Raw genomic sequence first — 17,484 nt, forward strand, 5'->3', positions numbered from 1 at the left:
TCTATACTTTGTTAACCAAAGGATGGATCATGGACCCTTGGCCAACTCTCTTGAGGTGGCCGAAAACAGCCAATCTCACAATGCATCGCAATGCTACACTAGTAGATGTTCTATTTTTGGATAATGATCCCCCAGAGTAGGGATAACGTTGACAAATTATTAATAATAATGATATTTATGACAGGGCTGTCCAGAATATGGCCCAAGCAAGGGCACATAGTTACAGGAGTGTGGACTGGCATGTAGTGCCCATAGTAATAAATCTATGTAACATTTCCATAAATAGTAACACTGTACTTCTGTGTCAAACACAGAAGAGGAACTAATAAATCCATAGGGGCCTCCATGATGCATTTGTTCAATATGAAGATGCGTTGGTTATGGTATCCAGCAATAAGCGTTGTCAGGTCTGTCAGATAAGTAGGTGGCTGGGAATGGAAGTACGGCGCTTACCCATCTATGCGATTATATCTATTGGTGTGCCGTAAAAATTTAAAGGCCACTGGATTGAAGCACAGCATGTATACAAGGCAGTAGATGCAAAGGCATTGACAACTAGATTATAAATTGACCTTTTTGAGTGGTGGTCACACCACTCCTGTAATTCGCTTTCACGATGTTACTGGCCGTGTATGTCTGTCGCCGTGTATGTCTGTCGCCAGCCATACCTCTCCTGACCACACACACAGACCACAAACACACACACACACACACACGTTAAAGGAGGGGCGCTATTGAGCAGGCAGACTCAACACCCTCTCTCTCTCTCTCTCTCTCTCTCTCTCTCTCTCTCTCTCTCTCTCTCTCTCTCTCTCTCTCTCTCTCACACACACACACACACTGTAGACACACACGTAGCAAGGAGGGCGCGCGCGCGCAGACACACACACACACACACACACACACAGTCACACACACACACACACACACACACACACACACACACAAATGTCCGCGACTGGGTGGCTGCAACAGCACGCACAACGTTTTTTCACTGTCTCTGATGCACGCAGCGTGCAACTCCTGTGTGTGTGTGTGTGTGTGTGTGTGTGTGTGTGGCTGCTCGCGCTAATGTTGCAGCCGGAGACAACTCTGATTGGAAGTGGCGTGCCGCTGAATGGAGCTCCCTGCTTGTGTTCCCACTACTTTACCTCGCATTGGATTTTTATTATTTTTCGGCGCTGTTGTGTGCACTCTGCACTGCAGCTCCGTCCGTCCGTCCGTTCAACACACATCACCCAAGTAAATCCTGGTTTATACTTCTTCATCACGGCGTGTTCCGTGACAAAATGTGGCTGATCTACAAGCTCACAACGCCTCGCGCAGAAACTTGCAGCGCAGCGCACGTTATTATTTGTATTATTTAATAATCTAACATAGCCTACTATTTAAATACTTTCACAAGCCACATTGTGGCTTAATATTCACATTAAGGGTAACAAGCAGGTACGCTGCATGCCATGCACTGCACATTAGAACAAGTTTGCTTGTGAGTGTAAATCAGTGGCTTCCTCAAAGAAAAAGAAAGGAGGGGAAAAAGCGTTGGAAACATAAGGTTCGGGCCTCGGCGCGGGTCGGACGCATTTTAATGATTAATGCTCGGACGTCGATTCGGGTCGGACAAAAAACTGTCGGACACGGCCCACACGGGTTCAGAACTGACAGAAAAAATTGGCCCGATCCCAGCTCTAATCTACAAGCTCACAATGCGTCCACCCCGTCCATCATTAGCCGAGTTTCTTAAAGCAGGTCAAAATAATAATAAACAAATAATAGTTGGAAATAGTTGGATTTAAGATCACAATGCTTCCGTCCGGCCGTCCGTCTGTCTCCCGCCACTGTTGAGCATGAGCAACCTTGCAATCCATGTATTTGACTCTTTTTATTTGACCACCACTCAGTTCACAACAAGGTGTGATTTTTAAGATGCAGACCAGAAGATGGGGAGTTAAAGGTGTATTCAGTGATAATGAAAGTGGCCGGGGGTCATCTTGTCCCTTATCTGGCCTTACAGTGTGGAAATGTTTAGTTTTTTATAGATTTTCTACACCATTATAATGTTCTCGTTTTGATCATTAGACCCAATCACTGAATATTGGTAGGCCTACGTCTCCAGCTTCAGGATATGTATGATACTGATTTACTACGAGACTGTGGCATTTTATGAGTTCAGTAGTTTACAATCTAGGCATTTAGCAGACGTTCTTAATTCAGAGCGACTGTGGTTCTCAAAACTTTTATTTTGACCATCATAACTAAACATCATAACATAACTACGGCCATACTCTACCCTGATTGGTCGAGGACTGGCTGGCCACCTCTGAAAACTGAATCTAGCTATGCTCATAACACGGGCCATGGTGGAAGTCTGCATATGGTCAGCACACATTCTAGTGAGGAGAATGAATGGAAAATGTACCAATTACTATAAATTACCTGACAGGGTAGAGGAAAGAATGTACTACTGTCGTAAATAGCTTTCAGGAAAACGGTGAAGACCAGGCTAATATACGGCAAACCTTTCAACTGCAGATTATTTGACATTCCAGTTGTCCAGCCAGTTGAGACAAATTAGTGGACTCAAATACCTAACATACGTAACATTACAGTGCTTTCTCTAATGAGCCAACTCTTGAGAGATTAATCGTCTTATTATGAACCACACTGTGAAGGAAGATAATGTATTGTTTACTTCCAAAGAATTCTCATTCTTCCTTCAAAACTGCCCTGAAAATTCACCTTTCAGGAGGCCAAAGGCAGAGGTAGCTATCACAGGCTAGTTATCACTCCTCCCTTAGACAGGTGAGAAGTGATCACCCCTTACTTTACCCCAGGGTGTTTTGACTGTACTTGTGCTGTACTTGATTGACTGTACTTGTCTGTTCTACATTTTTGTCTAATTAAATATTCAATCAATCAATCAAACTCACTAAAAGAAAGATGACAATGTTGCACTGTCTACAGTAACACATTTTAATCACAAGGTGGCAGTAGAACATCACCAGGAGCTCCATCATGAGATGGAGTAAGGGAGGGAGGATTCATTAGATTGATGGGAGAAAGAGGGGGAGAAAACATATGCTGTGATCTCTCACCAACCTAGTAACACTGACTCTTTGGATTAAGGGATCTGTTAAAGTCTGTGGTTCATTTAGAAGCGTTTGTGCAATTGTGCATGTTATGGATGTGTGTTAATTTGTTATATGGCAATATGAATATGAAAAGGTCTGAAATATTAGGTTCAACAAAGATAATATTCTCATAAAATGTAGAGCAGTTATTATAATCCAACAATTAACTTAACCTCTAGTCTTGGCGCAACAGAAGCTCATAAAAATGACTATAACATTAAATTCGACCTCTATCTCACACTTTCACTTGCAAGAATGAAGAAAAGAGTGATTGTACTTTAAATATAGCACTCTATTGCAAAGGTCTTCAACAGGGGGTCCGGGACCCCTAGGGGGTCCTCAGAGTTACTACAGGGGGTCCTCCAAATCTTTGTCCAAATCTATTTTTGGCAAAGAGGTTTGGTGTAGAGGGGAAAAAGAGCAGACTAAGTACAGGTGAAAGGTCAAGTTTTTTAAGTATTGACATGATTCCAAAATACACTGATGATTGCGCCGTCAAACAATGAAACGATGTGGAAACTATGAAGAGGTTGTGGGGGTCCCTGCTTCATCTCTCTCTCAACTAAGGGGTCCTTGGCCTGAAAACTTTGAAGACCCCTGCTCTATTGGCATGATCCTACCTGCAAGTAGAGGGCTTGGTGAGCAGCAAGGGCCTCTCCCAGAGGAACCACCACCTTCTCCAGGCTGCGCTGGTGAGAGTGGGCCTGGATGTCTGGACTCTCCTCTGAACGCAGCTCAATGTGGGAGATAAGAAGATTGGAGATCACCTGCTGCACTGCCTATAGTGAGGGATGGGTTTGACAGACAGAGAGAACAAGAGTGACAGATTATGTAACGCCCGGGATTCGAACGCGGGTCTCCCGCGTGAAAGTCCAATATCTTAACCATTGATCCAAAGGGATATCCCTATATGGACCGAGGGAGATACTAGACTTTTAAGGCCATCAGGCTGAGGCAGTGAGTCACGGGAGGCTCTCTCCATTCCGACATGTCGCCACTCCGAAATTGACTTCTTATTGTCGGAGTGGCGACACTCCCATGGGCCTAAGGTTTAGGGTTAGGGTTAGAGATAGGGTTAGTGTCGGAATGGAGACATGTCGGAAAGGAGACATGTCGGAGTGGAGAGATGCACTCGTGAGTCACTATACTACATATGGAATGTAGTTAGAATGAGTGGATATCATTAAATCATATTCAATTAGTCACCAGACAGAGACAAACAGGCAAGACTTACCTGTATGTCCGCCCCAGGGGTGGCACTGAGAGCCAGGATACGAAACTGCTGAGTCTGACTGCCCAACTGTCTCACCACCTGATTATATGGAAAAAAGACGTGTCAATAGACACTAACGCCTGATTTATGCTTTGGTGATAACAAAGTGTTGTGAGATGTACACAGGGGTGGGCGATATGGTGATAAATATTGTTGAGACGATACAATGTCTCCAAGATATGCCTTTTCAGAGATATCGTATATATCGTGATGTAATGAGGGAGCCTTATAAAAAATCCTGTTGAATTGTTAATACAGAGATTCATTGCAGACTTCATTTAAACCTGCATTTGTCTAAAGCAGTAGTTCTCAAACTTTAAAATGTCAAGATCTCCCCTTAACTCTGACAGTATACAATATATGACAGTATACAAATGAAACTATCGTGGTTTCAACTATCGTGATAAGATTGTGTATCGTGATACGGCTTGGGAAAATATTGTGATATCGCCCACCCCTAGATGTACAGTATTGCTTGAAAAACAAACAACACATTTTCAACTGAAGAAAGTATTGACATATTCTGTTGAAAATGTTGTTTTTCCAAAGTAACACATCACTTCACGCATTACCACATACGAAGCAAGCAAGTATTATGAGCACAAAAACTGTGACGATAACTTTATGTAGCAGTGATGATAAGTGATAACTTTATGTAGCAAAGGACCTGCTCTGTACCTGACAGTAAGCTTGATTGCCCAGTGCCTTGTGGGCTTCATCGATCACCAAACACTTGACCTGCAGGGCAGGACAAGTATCTCTGGACAGGTCATTGACCATCACCTGAGGAGTCAGGAAGAAGATGCGCTTTGATCTCCACAGCAGTTGCCTCTGTGGCGCCGCTATATTGCCTGTGGTTGGGAGACGGAGGTAGTTGTTAATAGCAGGTAAAAAAGAGTAAAGGTAAATATATTAACATGGAGTTTGTAAATGAAAAGCATTCCACCTGTCAACTCAGCCATGTGCATCTGTGGAATCCCCATTATTTTATAACAGGCCTCGATCTGTTGAGCCACAAGGGGTTTGGTCGGGGCCATGAATACTATCTTCCCTGATGGATACCAGCGATAGAAGTTGTACATGACAACAGCTGCAATGAAAGTCTTTCCCAGGCCAGTGGGAAGACACACCAGGGTATTCTGGAGCAAGGCAGCCTCTGATATCTGTAGCTGGTATTCCCTGATGGGATAGTTGGTAGGATATATCCATACTTTAGCCGATGAGCTATCAAAGCCAGGAAAGTCCGGGTAACATCGTCCAACTGATGGGGTGGCTGGGAGGGCAGTGCTCTCTGCTCCTGGAGGGTTGTCATCCTCAAGGAACTTTGGGTCAAGCTGCAAAGTTTTCTCAGCCTCATAGACGGCAACTAGCATCAGGTCATCATCGTCATCTTCAGCTGCATGTGTGGTGTCCTCTGCATGGGCGGATCCATGACCAACTGCACCCCAAAGTGAGTGTGTAGGGCGTTGAGGCAACGTTATGTCATCTGTCCCCGTCTGATGTTGTTGTGGTGTCTTGGCCGAGGATCCTGCAGAGGAGGTGCTGGCTTTTCGAGGTCGTCCCCTAACTGCCTTTTTGTTGGCCTTTTTAGGTGGTTGACTAACCTTACTTTCAGGAACCGATGCACCCCACGTCTGGAACAAGGTCTTTTGATTTGCACCACTACTCATTGTGAGTTGTAGTGATGCTGAAAGTTACGACAAAGCCATGCTGAGATGATGCGGCAACATCTCGAAATGAACTATACATAAATAATGATTTACTTCCGCATAAGGGAGTTTCAAAATAAAACCTCCCTGTAACGGCAACATTATTCTAGAATTAAATACGTTGATTAGTCGGACATGTTATAAATAAATAAATATATTCTAGTTGTTGATATGTTGCACTATACCCAAATTACTACATCCAATTAACATATTTTATTTTATTATATTTGAACATATTTTATTTTCCTACTCAGTGCGTAACACCGGAAGAGAATAAGGAGTTTGAGTTCATATCCCGCGACTTCTGCTGCGTTGCCATAGTAATGGAGAGACGCCAATGGGAGATGATGTTGAGCCGATTTCAGGTGCAAATCATTAATTCCATAAACTAACAGTTTTATTTAGCCACGGCAGTGATTTGTAATATCCCCGGCACCTACACATTGTCAATGCGGTGATGGTGATTGTGTTCTGAAACTTCTTGTGTATGATTAGCCACCCACGCTAACTTTAGCAGCTATAGTTTTGCTAGGCTAAAGGAATCGTCCCTTATTTGGAAAACGAATTATGATGTTACAAGTTCAAACAGCTCATTATCCCAAGGGACATCTGGGCACCTCGACGTAAAATTGGCTATTTTGTCCAAAATTTAAAATAAACAAAAATAAATTATTTGAAACATTTCCCTAAGTAAAATAAATTATACATGACCAATGCTTCAACATTCGACAATTACGGTTTAATATTTCTACAATTGCTACAAAACCTGTATATCTATCGTTTTGGGGCATAAACAATAAGTTGAAGGATATGTTCACATCATGTATACTTTCTTTTACTTAAGACCATTTACAAATATTTTATTTTATAACATTTTGGACAAGATAGACAATTTTACATCAAGGTGCTGACCAGTATCCGTCTCTGCTTTTTATTTTTGTACACCAAATCACTTTGCCAAAATGTGATGGGTTGTGAGCTTGTAGATCAGATGTGCTATTATGTTCCCCCGAGAATATGGATGCTTGGGTAATTGGCTTTCTTTTTTTGTGTGTCCCTTTATTATTAGAAATAAGGGATGCCCAGACAGGTGTCTTATTTTAATTTCAAGTAGTTGGCAACCCTAATACATACTAACATACATACATATGGCCTACATAAGTATACATACATAGTATCATACAAACCGATACACACACCTTTCCTGTATCTAACAGATTTAATTGAAAGTGGCTGTAGCCACTAGCCACTAGCCAGATAATGAAGCTATCATTTCTCCCCAAGGCGTGTGCGTGTGGATTCCTGGTGAGAAAGGAGATCAACAGTGCACGGGAACATTTTAAAGACATCGTGAGAGAGATTGACGGGAACCTGGACCATTTAGAATGGAGGGACAGCGTCATACCCGTTCCTCACTTCACAGACACTGTATGTGCTAACATTACTATGTAGTTACTACTACAAACTACTAATGTAGTATATTATGTATTGAGAATGAGATTCAGCTCACTGTCACTTTATATTTCTTTTGCTCTTTTCCATTCTTCACCAGGACTGTCAGTTTTTACCCAGCAGCAAGCCATTGAAACCAGGACGTGATGTCCCCAGATCCTTTCCCCAACCTCCAGCACGCCCATCAGAGAAGAGAGGCGTACACTCTCCAGAGAGGCTGGAAGCAGAGAGAGATGTTTCCAGCAGCCAAATCTCCCTTTCCTCCAGTAGCCCGGCTGGAGGAGATGGGGAAGGGGAGACGGGATGTGGTCAGGGAGACACGGTGAAGGATGGAGGAGTCACTACTACTGTCTGGAGCAGCCTTGGACTGAACATGGGCCACAGTCACTCTCGCCTAGGTATGTGTAGAATATACTGTAGGTAGGCCTGTCACAATTATTTCATAATCGCCTAATCGTAATTATTTGAGAAGACCGCGATCATTTTGCATAATCGTTTCCATGTTGAGAAAGGTTTCATACTTTTTGAAACATTAAAAAAAATAGTTGAAATAGCAGATCTACAAGCTCACATCGGCTATTTGCTCTGTTTTTCATCTGTTTCGTTGGTGTTGTGAAGCAACTAAAAGCACAGGGAAAAGAACAAGACCAGTACAGTATATTATGTCATCTATGACATAATGACAAGGTTTCAGCCTGATCTGATAGCAATTCACTTCTATTATGAAACTATTATTAAATATATTAAAAATATACAAAGCAAACACAAAAAACCTACAGAGTGTAAAAAGAATAAGAAAAAATAAAAGATTCTGATCATATTTGTTAATTGTTAATTGTTATGTTATGTATAGTGTCACATCACAAGTTCACAGGTGTAAAGGAGTGGGTGAAATATATTTCCATACAAGCCACGCATAACATTTGTACGACAATGGTGCAACTTTTCACGTTTTTTGGCACCACTATAACAAGTGATAACGAGTGAATGCAGTTTTGGAGGTGTGCTCTATAGAGGCCCCTCGACATGTATTTCTAATTTGGATATGATTAGATGTTGCGGTCATGATATACGTTATGTTTTGTAAGAAATAAGCCTTGCCCACAAATATGTGAAGTCAAATACAGGCAAACCGTATAAAGAAAACAAAAAAATGGTAGAAAATCTTGTCAGGCAGAAATAGGCGTGGCCTGGGAATCGTAACATGGTCCAAAGAATCCAAGGGAAGAAAATTGGGATTGCATGACCTTCGGTTCAAGAGGTATAGGCCAACACGTGACGGGGTCTGTTATACCGGCACCAAATTGGTTATTCCTTGGTCTATATTGAGAGTGGGTGCAAAGTTTCATGCCGTTCGGTTCAGCCATATGACATAATGTTAAATCATTTGATTTCTGCAGCGATAGAACAGACTACTGCATGCTCCACAAAATGTCCCTTGAAGGCTTGTCGTTGGTTATGACGTTTCAGATTCTGACATGGTTCTCCCACAGCCAGGCATGGTAATTGTTTAACTTGTGATCTGTCGGGGTCACCTCTCTCCATTCTTCCACACAGAAGATCCTGTAGGAATCATTGCCGTACTTTCCAATGCCATACAGCTCTATGGGGTACCGCCACTGTTTAGTGAGATATTCATCTGAGAAGCGTATGAGTGCCTTAGCCCTGACCCTGTATAAGCCCAGTGGCTTTAGAAGTTCAGATAAGGGTTTCCATTCCGCCTGACGGGTTACCTCTGCAGACGGGTAACGCTCAAAGAAACACCTCAAAACAGGAATGGCCATCTTAGCGCTGGTCTTATTTAAAAAGATGGTAGCCACCAGAAGCTTCCAAGGGTCATGGAACAATGTTTCCTGTACCAGGTTGAATGGGGACTGGGGTGGAGTCCACTTCTTGAAAGCTTTTCTCCTGGGGGGACTCGGGCCATCTATCAGTGACTTCTCACTGAAATAAGGACTGGTTTTCCAGTCGTCTCCCAGTCGTTTGTGGCTAGTCTGGGAAGCTCTCATTGGTGAACTGTGTCCAAACTGCCCACTGGTGGCCATGATGCTTTGACTCCCAGCTATGGTTTCCTGCTCGCATGATGCGGAAGCAGGGGCGCTTTTGGATTTATGTGGAGGTTGGTCCATTATTACAGTAACCTTTATTGTCCTCTGTCGTCTGTGTGCACCTTCTTTCTTTCCCCGACTCTGTTTTGCATGGCCGGACAGCAGTGGTGAATCAGAGACACTGCAATTCTTGGATTTAGTGAAATCAAAGAGGTCTATGTATAGGTCCCCCTCTCTGTCTTTTAAAAGGAATGCTTGCAGAGATGCTCTGGACCGGAACGTCTTCCCATGGGGACTTCTAATGTAGATGTCCATTTTGCCTGCTGACTTGCCAGTTTTACGCTGCCTCACCACTCTTGTCCAGCCTGGGGGCATCCTAGAATGACATGAGCCTTCACCGTCTTTGTGACTTGGATCAACAGATTTTCTGGTTTTGTTGGCCCTTGACTGACTATCAGTGATGCATAGATCCATATCGAGTGATTATTCCGACAGCTGTATTCCAGAACAGAATTACCATCTGAATGATCCTCACATTGACCATGCGCTCTTTCTTATAGCAAGGTAGGGCAAAGTTGGATGTATACATAGTTCTGGGGTCAGACCATTGGGCCATACATTCGGATATCAAAAGTAAACAGAGAAATGACGTCTGCGTCAGAACATTACTATCAATGCCAAAAAAGGAAGAGTCCAGGGATGCAATTTAGATAGGGGTTCCCAAACTTTTCCAACCCTCTTGAAAACGTTTGAAATTGAAAAAATGTTTCAACAATAATGAATGACATGCCCAAAATAGGGATGCCAGGTTGAGAGTGGTGGTTACACTGGCACAATAATATTTAATCCAAATAGATTTCTTTATTATTTGTTTGTTCTTTCTTCTTTTTCTTTTTCATCCTCCTCTCTCCTTTCCCCTTTCCTCATTGGAGCTATCCATTATTAGACCCCATTGTGTTATTTTGTTAAACTTAAAAACTTTAAAGGAAGTCAAAGACTGTTGATTGGGTGGAAATCTTTCTTAGTCATAGATAATTGAGGTTTAGACTGACTGGGTAGTGAATAAGCTGTCTTCCGCATTGTGAGCTTGTAGGTCTGCTATTATCGGCACACAACACCACTGTGCAATAGGGCATAAATTAAGCCATACAGTATGCACCCCACTGAGCCTCTCTAGTCTTTCAAATTAAATGGACATGTTGTTAATAGGGTATTTGTCACTGTACATTTGCTCATATTATGTGAAATTAATCCTCTGCATGATATGTGTCCCTCTGAGGTTGCAAGGAAGGGAAGAGGGCCTCAATATGGAATTCAGACAGTGGATTGGGGGGCTCTGGACGAAATCCTCTGTGTACAAGCGGTCGATGGCGGGGGGCCTCTGAAGGAGGCCACCGTCTCTTGCTACTGTCTTCTCGATTTAAACCCTTCCTACACACTGGGCATGTGTCGTGCATTTCCAGCCAGGGCACTATGCAGTCTGAATGGAAGAAGTGATTACAAGGCATCTGTCTGGTCAACTCTCCCAACTTGAAGTCCTCCTTACACACCGGACACTCCATACTGCAGTCTGCTTGTTGCTGAGAGATGTTGACTGTAGGGAGAGAGGAGATCTTTTCCTTTTCTGCTGGAGGAGGGCCAGTGTTTTCAAAATCATCTAATGACTGTGTTAGGATAGTGTCTAAACCTTCCTGTTCAAACGCATAGTCCCCTAGATTAGAGTGCAACATCTCTGTCCATGAGAGGGGCGAACCATTCTCTTGTGAGACATAACGGGATTCCCGCTGTTGTGACTGCCCAAAGGTCTCGGTGAGGGTAGACCATGATAGCATGGTGTCACTTAATGGCACAAAATCACAATAATTCTCCGACTGTGGACGACAGCGGGGGTCACTATGATGATAATCAGGATAGGCTCTCATATTAGTCTGACGGTTCTCGCTATGCTGACAATAGCGATCAGGCAGAGGAAAGAAGTTGTCATTGGGTTGGCGGTAGTCCGCACCATTAGGACGGCGGAAGCCATTGCCTGGTCGACTGTAGTCACTGGCATGCTGTGGTTGGTGTCTGTCATGTGGGAGGAAGCTGTCATAGTGGAGCTCCGCCACTAGGTCACATTGGCTGCCTTCTAGTCGTATAGACTCGTCATGTGAGGTCCTTTCGGACTGACGTGGATCCTGATGACCCCATAGCAGCATCAGTGGTTGTGTAGACAAAGCCTCCTCCTCCTCCTGGCTTTTGACTCGTGAAGCTAGTACGGAGATCATGTCTGTAAGGCGTTGCCCTTCCTGACGCAGTACAGATATCCTGTCTGTAAGGCGTTGCCCTTCTTGTCGCAGTTCATCCTTTTTCTCTATAAAGCTATGTAGCAGGTTGGTCACGGTGGAGATATCCGGTGTGGCCTGCTCATGAACAGAGGGGCAGTGCCTGGTGCGGTAGCTGACCTCATAATCATTATGATGTGATGCCGAGTGACGGCGCCGCCATGGTCGAATGTTGGCACCTCCATGCTGAGGTTGGCGTCCGCCATGCGGATGAATGCTATCGCAGTGGCGTGGATAGGCATCATTAGGCCGAGAATGATAGACGTCTTTGGGCTGATGGTGGACGGCACCATGTGGAGGGTAGTTGTAGTTGTTGTCGGGTCGACGTTGAACAGCAGCACGTGGAGGTGGAGTGCAGTACCTTTCTTCTTGATAGTGTACCTGTGACTCAAACATTACTGTGCTGTGAAGAGGGAACTGTCCGTCGTTATCATCTGACGTTTCCAGAGGAGTGACTTGATGGCGAGGGAATGACTCATCTGCAGCTGCCGATGAATGTGCTGTAGGTTGACCTGACAATCCCACCCTCCTCAGACGGTCCCTGAGCTCCTTAACCAGGTCAAGTTCTTCCGGGGGTAGATTGACACGCGGGGCCCTTTCAGACTGACGTGGTGGAGCCTGATGACCCATGAGCAACGTCAGCTGCCGTGTGGGCGAAGCCGCCTCCTCCTGGCTTTTGACATGCGAAGCTAGTCCGGAGATCATGTCTGTAAGGCGCTGTCCCTCCTGTCTCAGGACAGAGATGCTGTCTGTATGGTGTTGCCCTTGTCGCAGTTTGTTCCTTCTCTCTCTGAAGCTATGTAGCCGTTTGTCCTTTTTCTCTCTATAAGCTATATATAGCAGGTCGGCCATGGCAGAGATATCCGGTGTGGCCTGCTCATGAACATCGGGGAGGTGCCTGGTAGGATAGCTGACCTCATAATCATTGAGATGTGGTGGCGCCGGGTGATGGCGCAGCTGAGAACTATCTATATCATGGTCTATCTCTCTTTCATCTGGCCTGAACATGTTAGGCTGAAGTGGTTTGCTTGATTGCAGCTCAAAGGACCAGAATATATTTGAATTTAATAGGTCACTCAGGATTGTAGGGTCGGAACACTACTATCGATGCACATGAGTGTGAAACAAAGGTCCAGCTATGCCGTTTGGATTTTTCCTATGTGTGCTGGGGTCAGGGACAAGCCGTGAGGATTCCCTTTAACCAAATAGATATGGTCAAATGTTCTATTCAGCAGTGCTTGTTACCTTTTATACGATTTTTCCATGATGTCAACGTCCGTATTTTGCCGACGCACAAATCAGTCATCTCATTGGCACGACAGTGGAGGACATCCATATTTAGATCAGTGCATCTCATATGCCATATGATGTCATACTGTATGTTCATGTAGGATATTCTCTGTTTATTAAAGAGCTGAGGAGACATGGAGACACATGTTAGTGAACTAACACACTGCAACACAAACAAAAAATATCTCTTTTGATCCTGTGTATTAAATTGTCTGCATCATTACTGAGCCATGTATATCAAATGTATCTGTAAACATGTTATGCCTTATTGCATGTTCACTAATCTACTCCCCAGCACCACTGCTGAAGAATACATTCCTCATGGCTCTTTATGTTCATTACCCTTATTAGTATTTCCTTTAACTGCACTATATTACCTTTATATTACCTTCCTTATCATAGGCTATGTTGCTGTTAGCACAGACCATGCCACAGTAGCATGTCTCTGCTTGTTCCTGTATGAGTAGTAATAAATATTGATTGACTATTGATGATTGATTCTTTATTCAGCTGTCCTAGGCAGTATGTACGTTGTTGAGCCTTTTTCCCCACAAGCGTGGTGTGTGTGCGTGTGTCTTATGTAATGTCCTTGTGATGTGAATGCAGAGGAACTCTAAGTTAAAGTTGTGTGACCAAGTTTCTCATGTCGTCCCTTTCCCAGGTGCCCAGCGGTACTGTTTGGCCCATGAGGTGCCCCATACCCCAGAAGCATTGCGTCTACATAGAAATACTCTGGCTATGGAACTGCTATGGCTCCAGCAGGCCATTGGCAGCAGGAAAAAAGTAAGTATATTATGATATAATGAAAAATATAATATATTATGATGAGTTATAAATATGATTATAATTAATTATAGCCCCGTCCTTTAAGTAAAGTGTTACCTGGTAGTTATAATGTGTATAATGTGCTTATAATTAGTATTAGTTGTTATGCATAACTATAACACTGTTATAATCCTTACTAAGTGCATTATAATGCATTATAAATGTGATTATAACACATTATAGACCCAACCTTAATAAAAAGACTTACCGAAAAGGGCTGTCAATTCTAGACAGAATGTTCAGTTAAACCTTAAAAGATAAATAAACAGACATATAGATCAAAATTACAAAGCGGTAAAGCAGAGGATAAATAATGGGTGCTTTAATCTTTAGTAAGAAAGTAGTATTGCACACGAAAAGATATATATAGCTGGTACTCTTAGAAATGAGGGAGCAAATGCATAAGCATACTGACAATTTTTTCTCAAATCATTACTGTGTTTTAGTAGCATTAAACCCTTCAAACTTTTAGAATTGTGATTCAGAACAATGGGTTCAGCCAACCCACATTCTATACACATACGCACTCTTCACCTATTAATTGAACCTTCTCACGCTCGCACGCACACATAGATATTAGGCCCGACAGAAAATCTAAAGACAGCGATATTGACTTTCAGAACTATAATCTCAAGTCTCAACCCATTTGTTCTGAATCACACATTGATTCCAAAAGTCTAAAAGGTTTAATGTTGCCAAGAAACACAATGATGAACTGAGAGAATGACATTGTGAATCCTTGTAGAATGAGTAAGTGGTACAGTATGTGCTAGCACTCCCTGGTACATAAGTTGTAAGTATAGCATTAACAGGATATTGGATAACAGACTAATGCTTAATGTAGTCTTCGTCATTCAACGGTGACACATGCAAAAAACAATTCTTTACCCACTTAAACACCAGCATCCGTATTGTGGGGAAAGCTTGCGCAGAAAATAGCAGATTGAAGAAGTGCTGCCTGCAACACGTTGTGAGCTTGTCGATCATCTATTTTCAGCTAAAGCATTCCCCACAATAACAGAAAATACACTAATATAGAGCCCTGAGAGACTCATATATGGTGGTTAGGTCTGTAGAATTAATATTTTAGCTGATTTAATGTGTTGCACAGTGGTTGTTGATCAAGTCATTGGTTACTTACTTGGTTACCCATGGAGTACTGAGTGAAATGCTTATTGTATCTTGAAGACATGTGCCATGATTTTGTGAGTAATGAGTATTTGGGTCCTTGTATGCTCTCCTTTACAGTATTTAAAGTTTAAAATGTGTGTTGTGTGTGTTGTGTATACAGTGCTGCCTGTGTGTGGTTGTGTATGCACAGCTGTGTGTGTGTGTGTGTGTGTGTGTGTGTGTCTGTGTGTGTGTGTGTGTGTGTGTGTGTGTGTGTGTGTGTGTGTGTGTGTGTGTGTGTGTGTGTGTGTGTGTGTGTGTGTGTGTGTGTGTGTGTGTGTGTGTGTGTGTGTGTGTGTGTGTGTGTGTGTGTGTGCGTGCGCGCGTGTGTGTGCGCGTGTGTGTGTGTGTGAGACAAGCAAACAGGCGACAGGCCATCACTCAACTACTTAGCATATATCATATCGTTTAATTGTCTTGTCATGATTTCATTGCTCTTCTCTGCTCTCTTCTCCTATAGTACTTGTCAGTGAAAGAGAGACTGGGTGTACCCTGACGTCGCATGAAACCAAACCCCTCTGAACTGGACAAGATAATTTGAGACGGAGGTTTTGAATGAGTTAAATGACTCTTATTTGTACCAGTTAGCGGTTCACAATCACATTATTGAGAAGACAAAGTGTACAGTATTTTTCCAGTTGTATTAATCTCTTGCTGTAATAGCTGTATGTATAAACAAGCATTTTATTTGTTGAAATAGAAAACATGAATAAACTTTATTTTTCTAAAGAAGTGTCTTTTGTTCCTTAGTTGCTGCTTCAATGGTGTCTCTGCCAATTGTCTTCATAGCAGCATATCGTTGCTGTCGGACAGAAACCTTGTACCTCCATATTTCAACTTTTAAATTTTAGTTTTTTTCCCCCACAAAATGGATGTGTGGGTTTCATGAATTTTGAACCAATGAAAAGTATTAACAAGAACTTCTGACTAAATGTTTGGAACACGGGTTATTTTATACAAAAAGTAACAGTTTTAGACATACAAGGTTTCCATCTGACAGCGACGATATTGTTGTCTGAGATACAGCCCCATTGTTCAGAAAGAGAATCTACTCAAAGAGATTCCGGGGATGGCCCCTCGCTCAAACCAGTTTGTGTCCTTATGTCTCATACACAGAAATCCTGTGTAGTGTTAAACTAATGAGTCCATTTGGTTACATTCCTACACTCAATGGATAAATGAACACTGTAGTATTCTGCTGTGTATAATAAGCTCAAATGACAAGTTAAAACCACATGCTGCCGATATTATACACGTCACTATAACACTGGTGTCTGCTAATGACTTAAGTCTCATTTGAGGCTAATTAGCATGTAAATAACAATTGTTCAGCCATATTCCCACCGTTAAACCACTTTTATTAGCCTCGTTTCGGCCAGGGTCACCTCGCTGAACTTTAAACAATGGGTCTCTCTCTCTCTCTGGTACTTGCATGGTATCTCAAATGCAAACAAATAATTTGTAAACTCATAAGCTCAAAACCTGCATACTATTTGGGGGAAAGAAAATCACAAATATGTTTCTGGGTTATCTTATTTATTCAGCTTACACCATTTGGACTCTTCCCCCTTCTCTCACTCTCTTTTGTTGTGGTTGCTGCTGCTGATGGTCTGGCCCACAAAGCTAGTCACTGCTGCCATGGCAACCAGGAAATACTCACAGCCGTCCGTCAGTGCAGAGAGTAGCGTGTAGTGTGTGTGTGTGTGTGTGTGTGTGAGGGGTGTGTGAGACCAGATCATGGTGAGCGGACGACCGGACGTCCAGACAGACCACCACGACACACACAACTGGGACCCCTAATCTTCACCTTTACTTCCAGTTCCACGTTTTCTTTGCTTGACCTGCCAGGCTGGTGAGTCTATGAGCAATGTGTGTGTGTGTGTGTGTGTGTGTGTGTGTGTGTGTGTGTGTGTGTGCGTGCGTGCGTGCGTGCGTGCGTGCGTGCGTGCGTGCGTGCGTGCGTGCGTGCGTGCGTGGGGAACTAGTACATGAGAAAGTGTTGTGTGTGTGCGTGTGCACGACTGCGCGTGCGTGCGTGTTTGTGTGTGACAGAAGGTGGTCAGTAATTTAGCTTCAGTTATAGTTGGAGAAGACAGAAGTGTGCATAGAGTATGTATAGAATGTGGGTCATCGTGCTTGTGTGTGTGTGTGTGTGCGTGGACGTGGCCATGGATACGAGCAGCCAAGCAGACAACAGTGTTTCCTTCTGGTGTAGGCTATACTATAGCAGCGTGTCCTGGAGAGTAACAGCTGGGATCAGGG

General features: G+C 43.2%; 2 protein-coding genes across 2 annotated transcripts in view; both read right to left on the reverse strand.

The window, feature by feature from the left end:
* The window catches only part of fancm (FA complementation group M), a gene marked incomplete at its 5' end in the record, with an annotated part of 63,299 nt that extends 57,225 nt beyond the window's left edge, over nt 1–6,074 (reverse strand). Inside the window, 4 exons of the mRNA XM_080750949.1 lie at nt 3,752–3,910; nt 4,366–4,443; nt 5,083–5,255; nt 5,351–6,074. Coding sequence (XP_080607075.1) covers nt 3,752–3,910; nt 4,366–4,443; nt 5,083–5,255; nt 5,351–6,074 — 1,134 coding nt within the window. The remainder of the gene's footprint in view (nt 1–3,751; nt 3,911–4,365; nt 4,444–5,082; nt 5,256–5,350) is intronic.
* A 2,957-nt stretch (nt 6,075–9,031) lies between these two features.
* Nucleotides 9,032–9,988, reverse strand: LOC308306049 (methyl-CpG-binding domain protein 4-like; the record flags this gene model as incomplete). Its single annotated transcript, XM_080750950.1, has 1 exon — nt 9,032–9,988. One exon carries the CDS (start codon nt 9,986–9,988, stop codon nt 9,032–9,034), a length of 957 nt encoding a protein of 318 aa, XP_080607076.1.
* Nucleotides 9,989–17,484: the final 7,496 nt, after the last annotated feature.

This window comes from Nannobrachium achirus, assembly GCF_963921795.1.
Source record: "Nannobrachium achirus genome assembly, chromosome: 20".
Taxonomy (NCBI): domain Eukaryota; kingdom Metazoa; phylum Chordata; class Actinopteri; order Myctophiformes; family Myctophidae; genus Nannobrachium; species Nannobrachium achirus.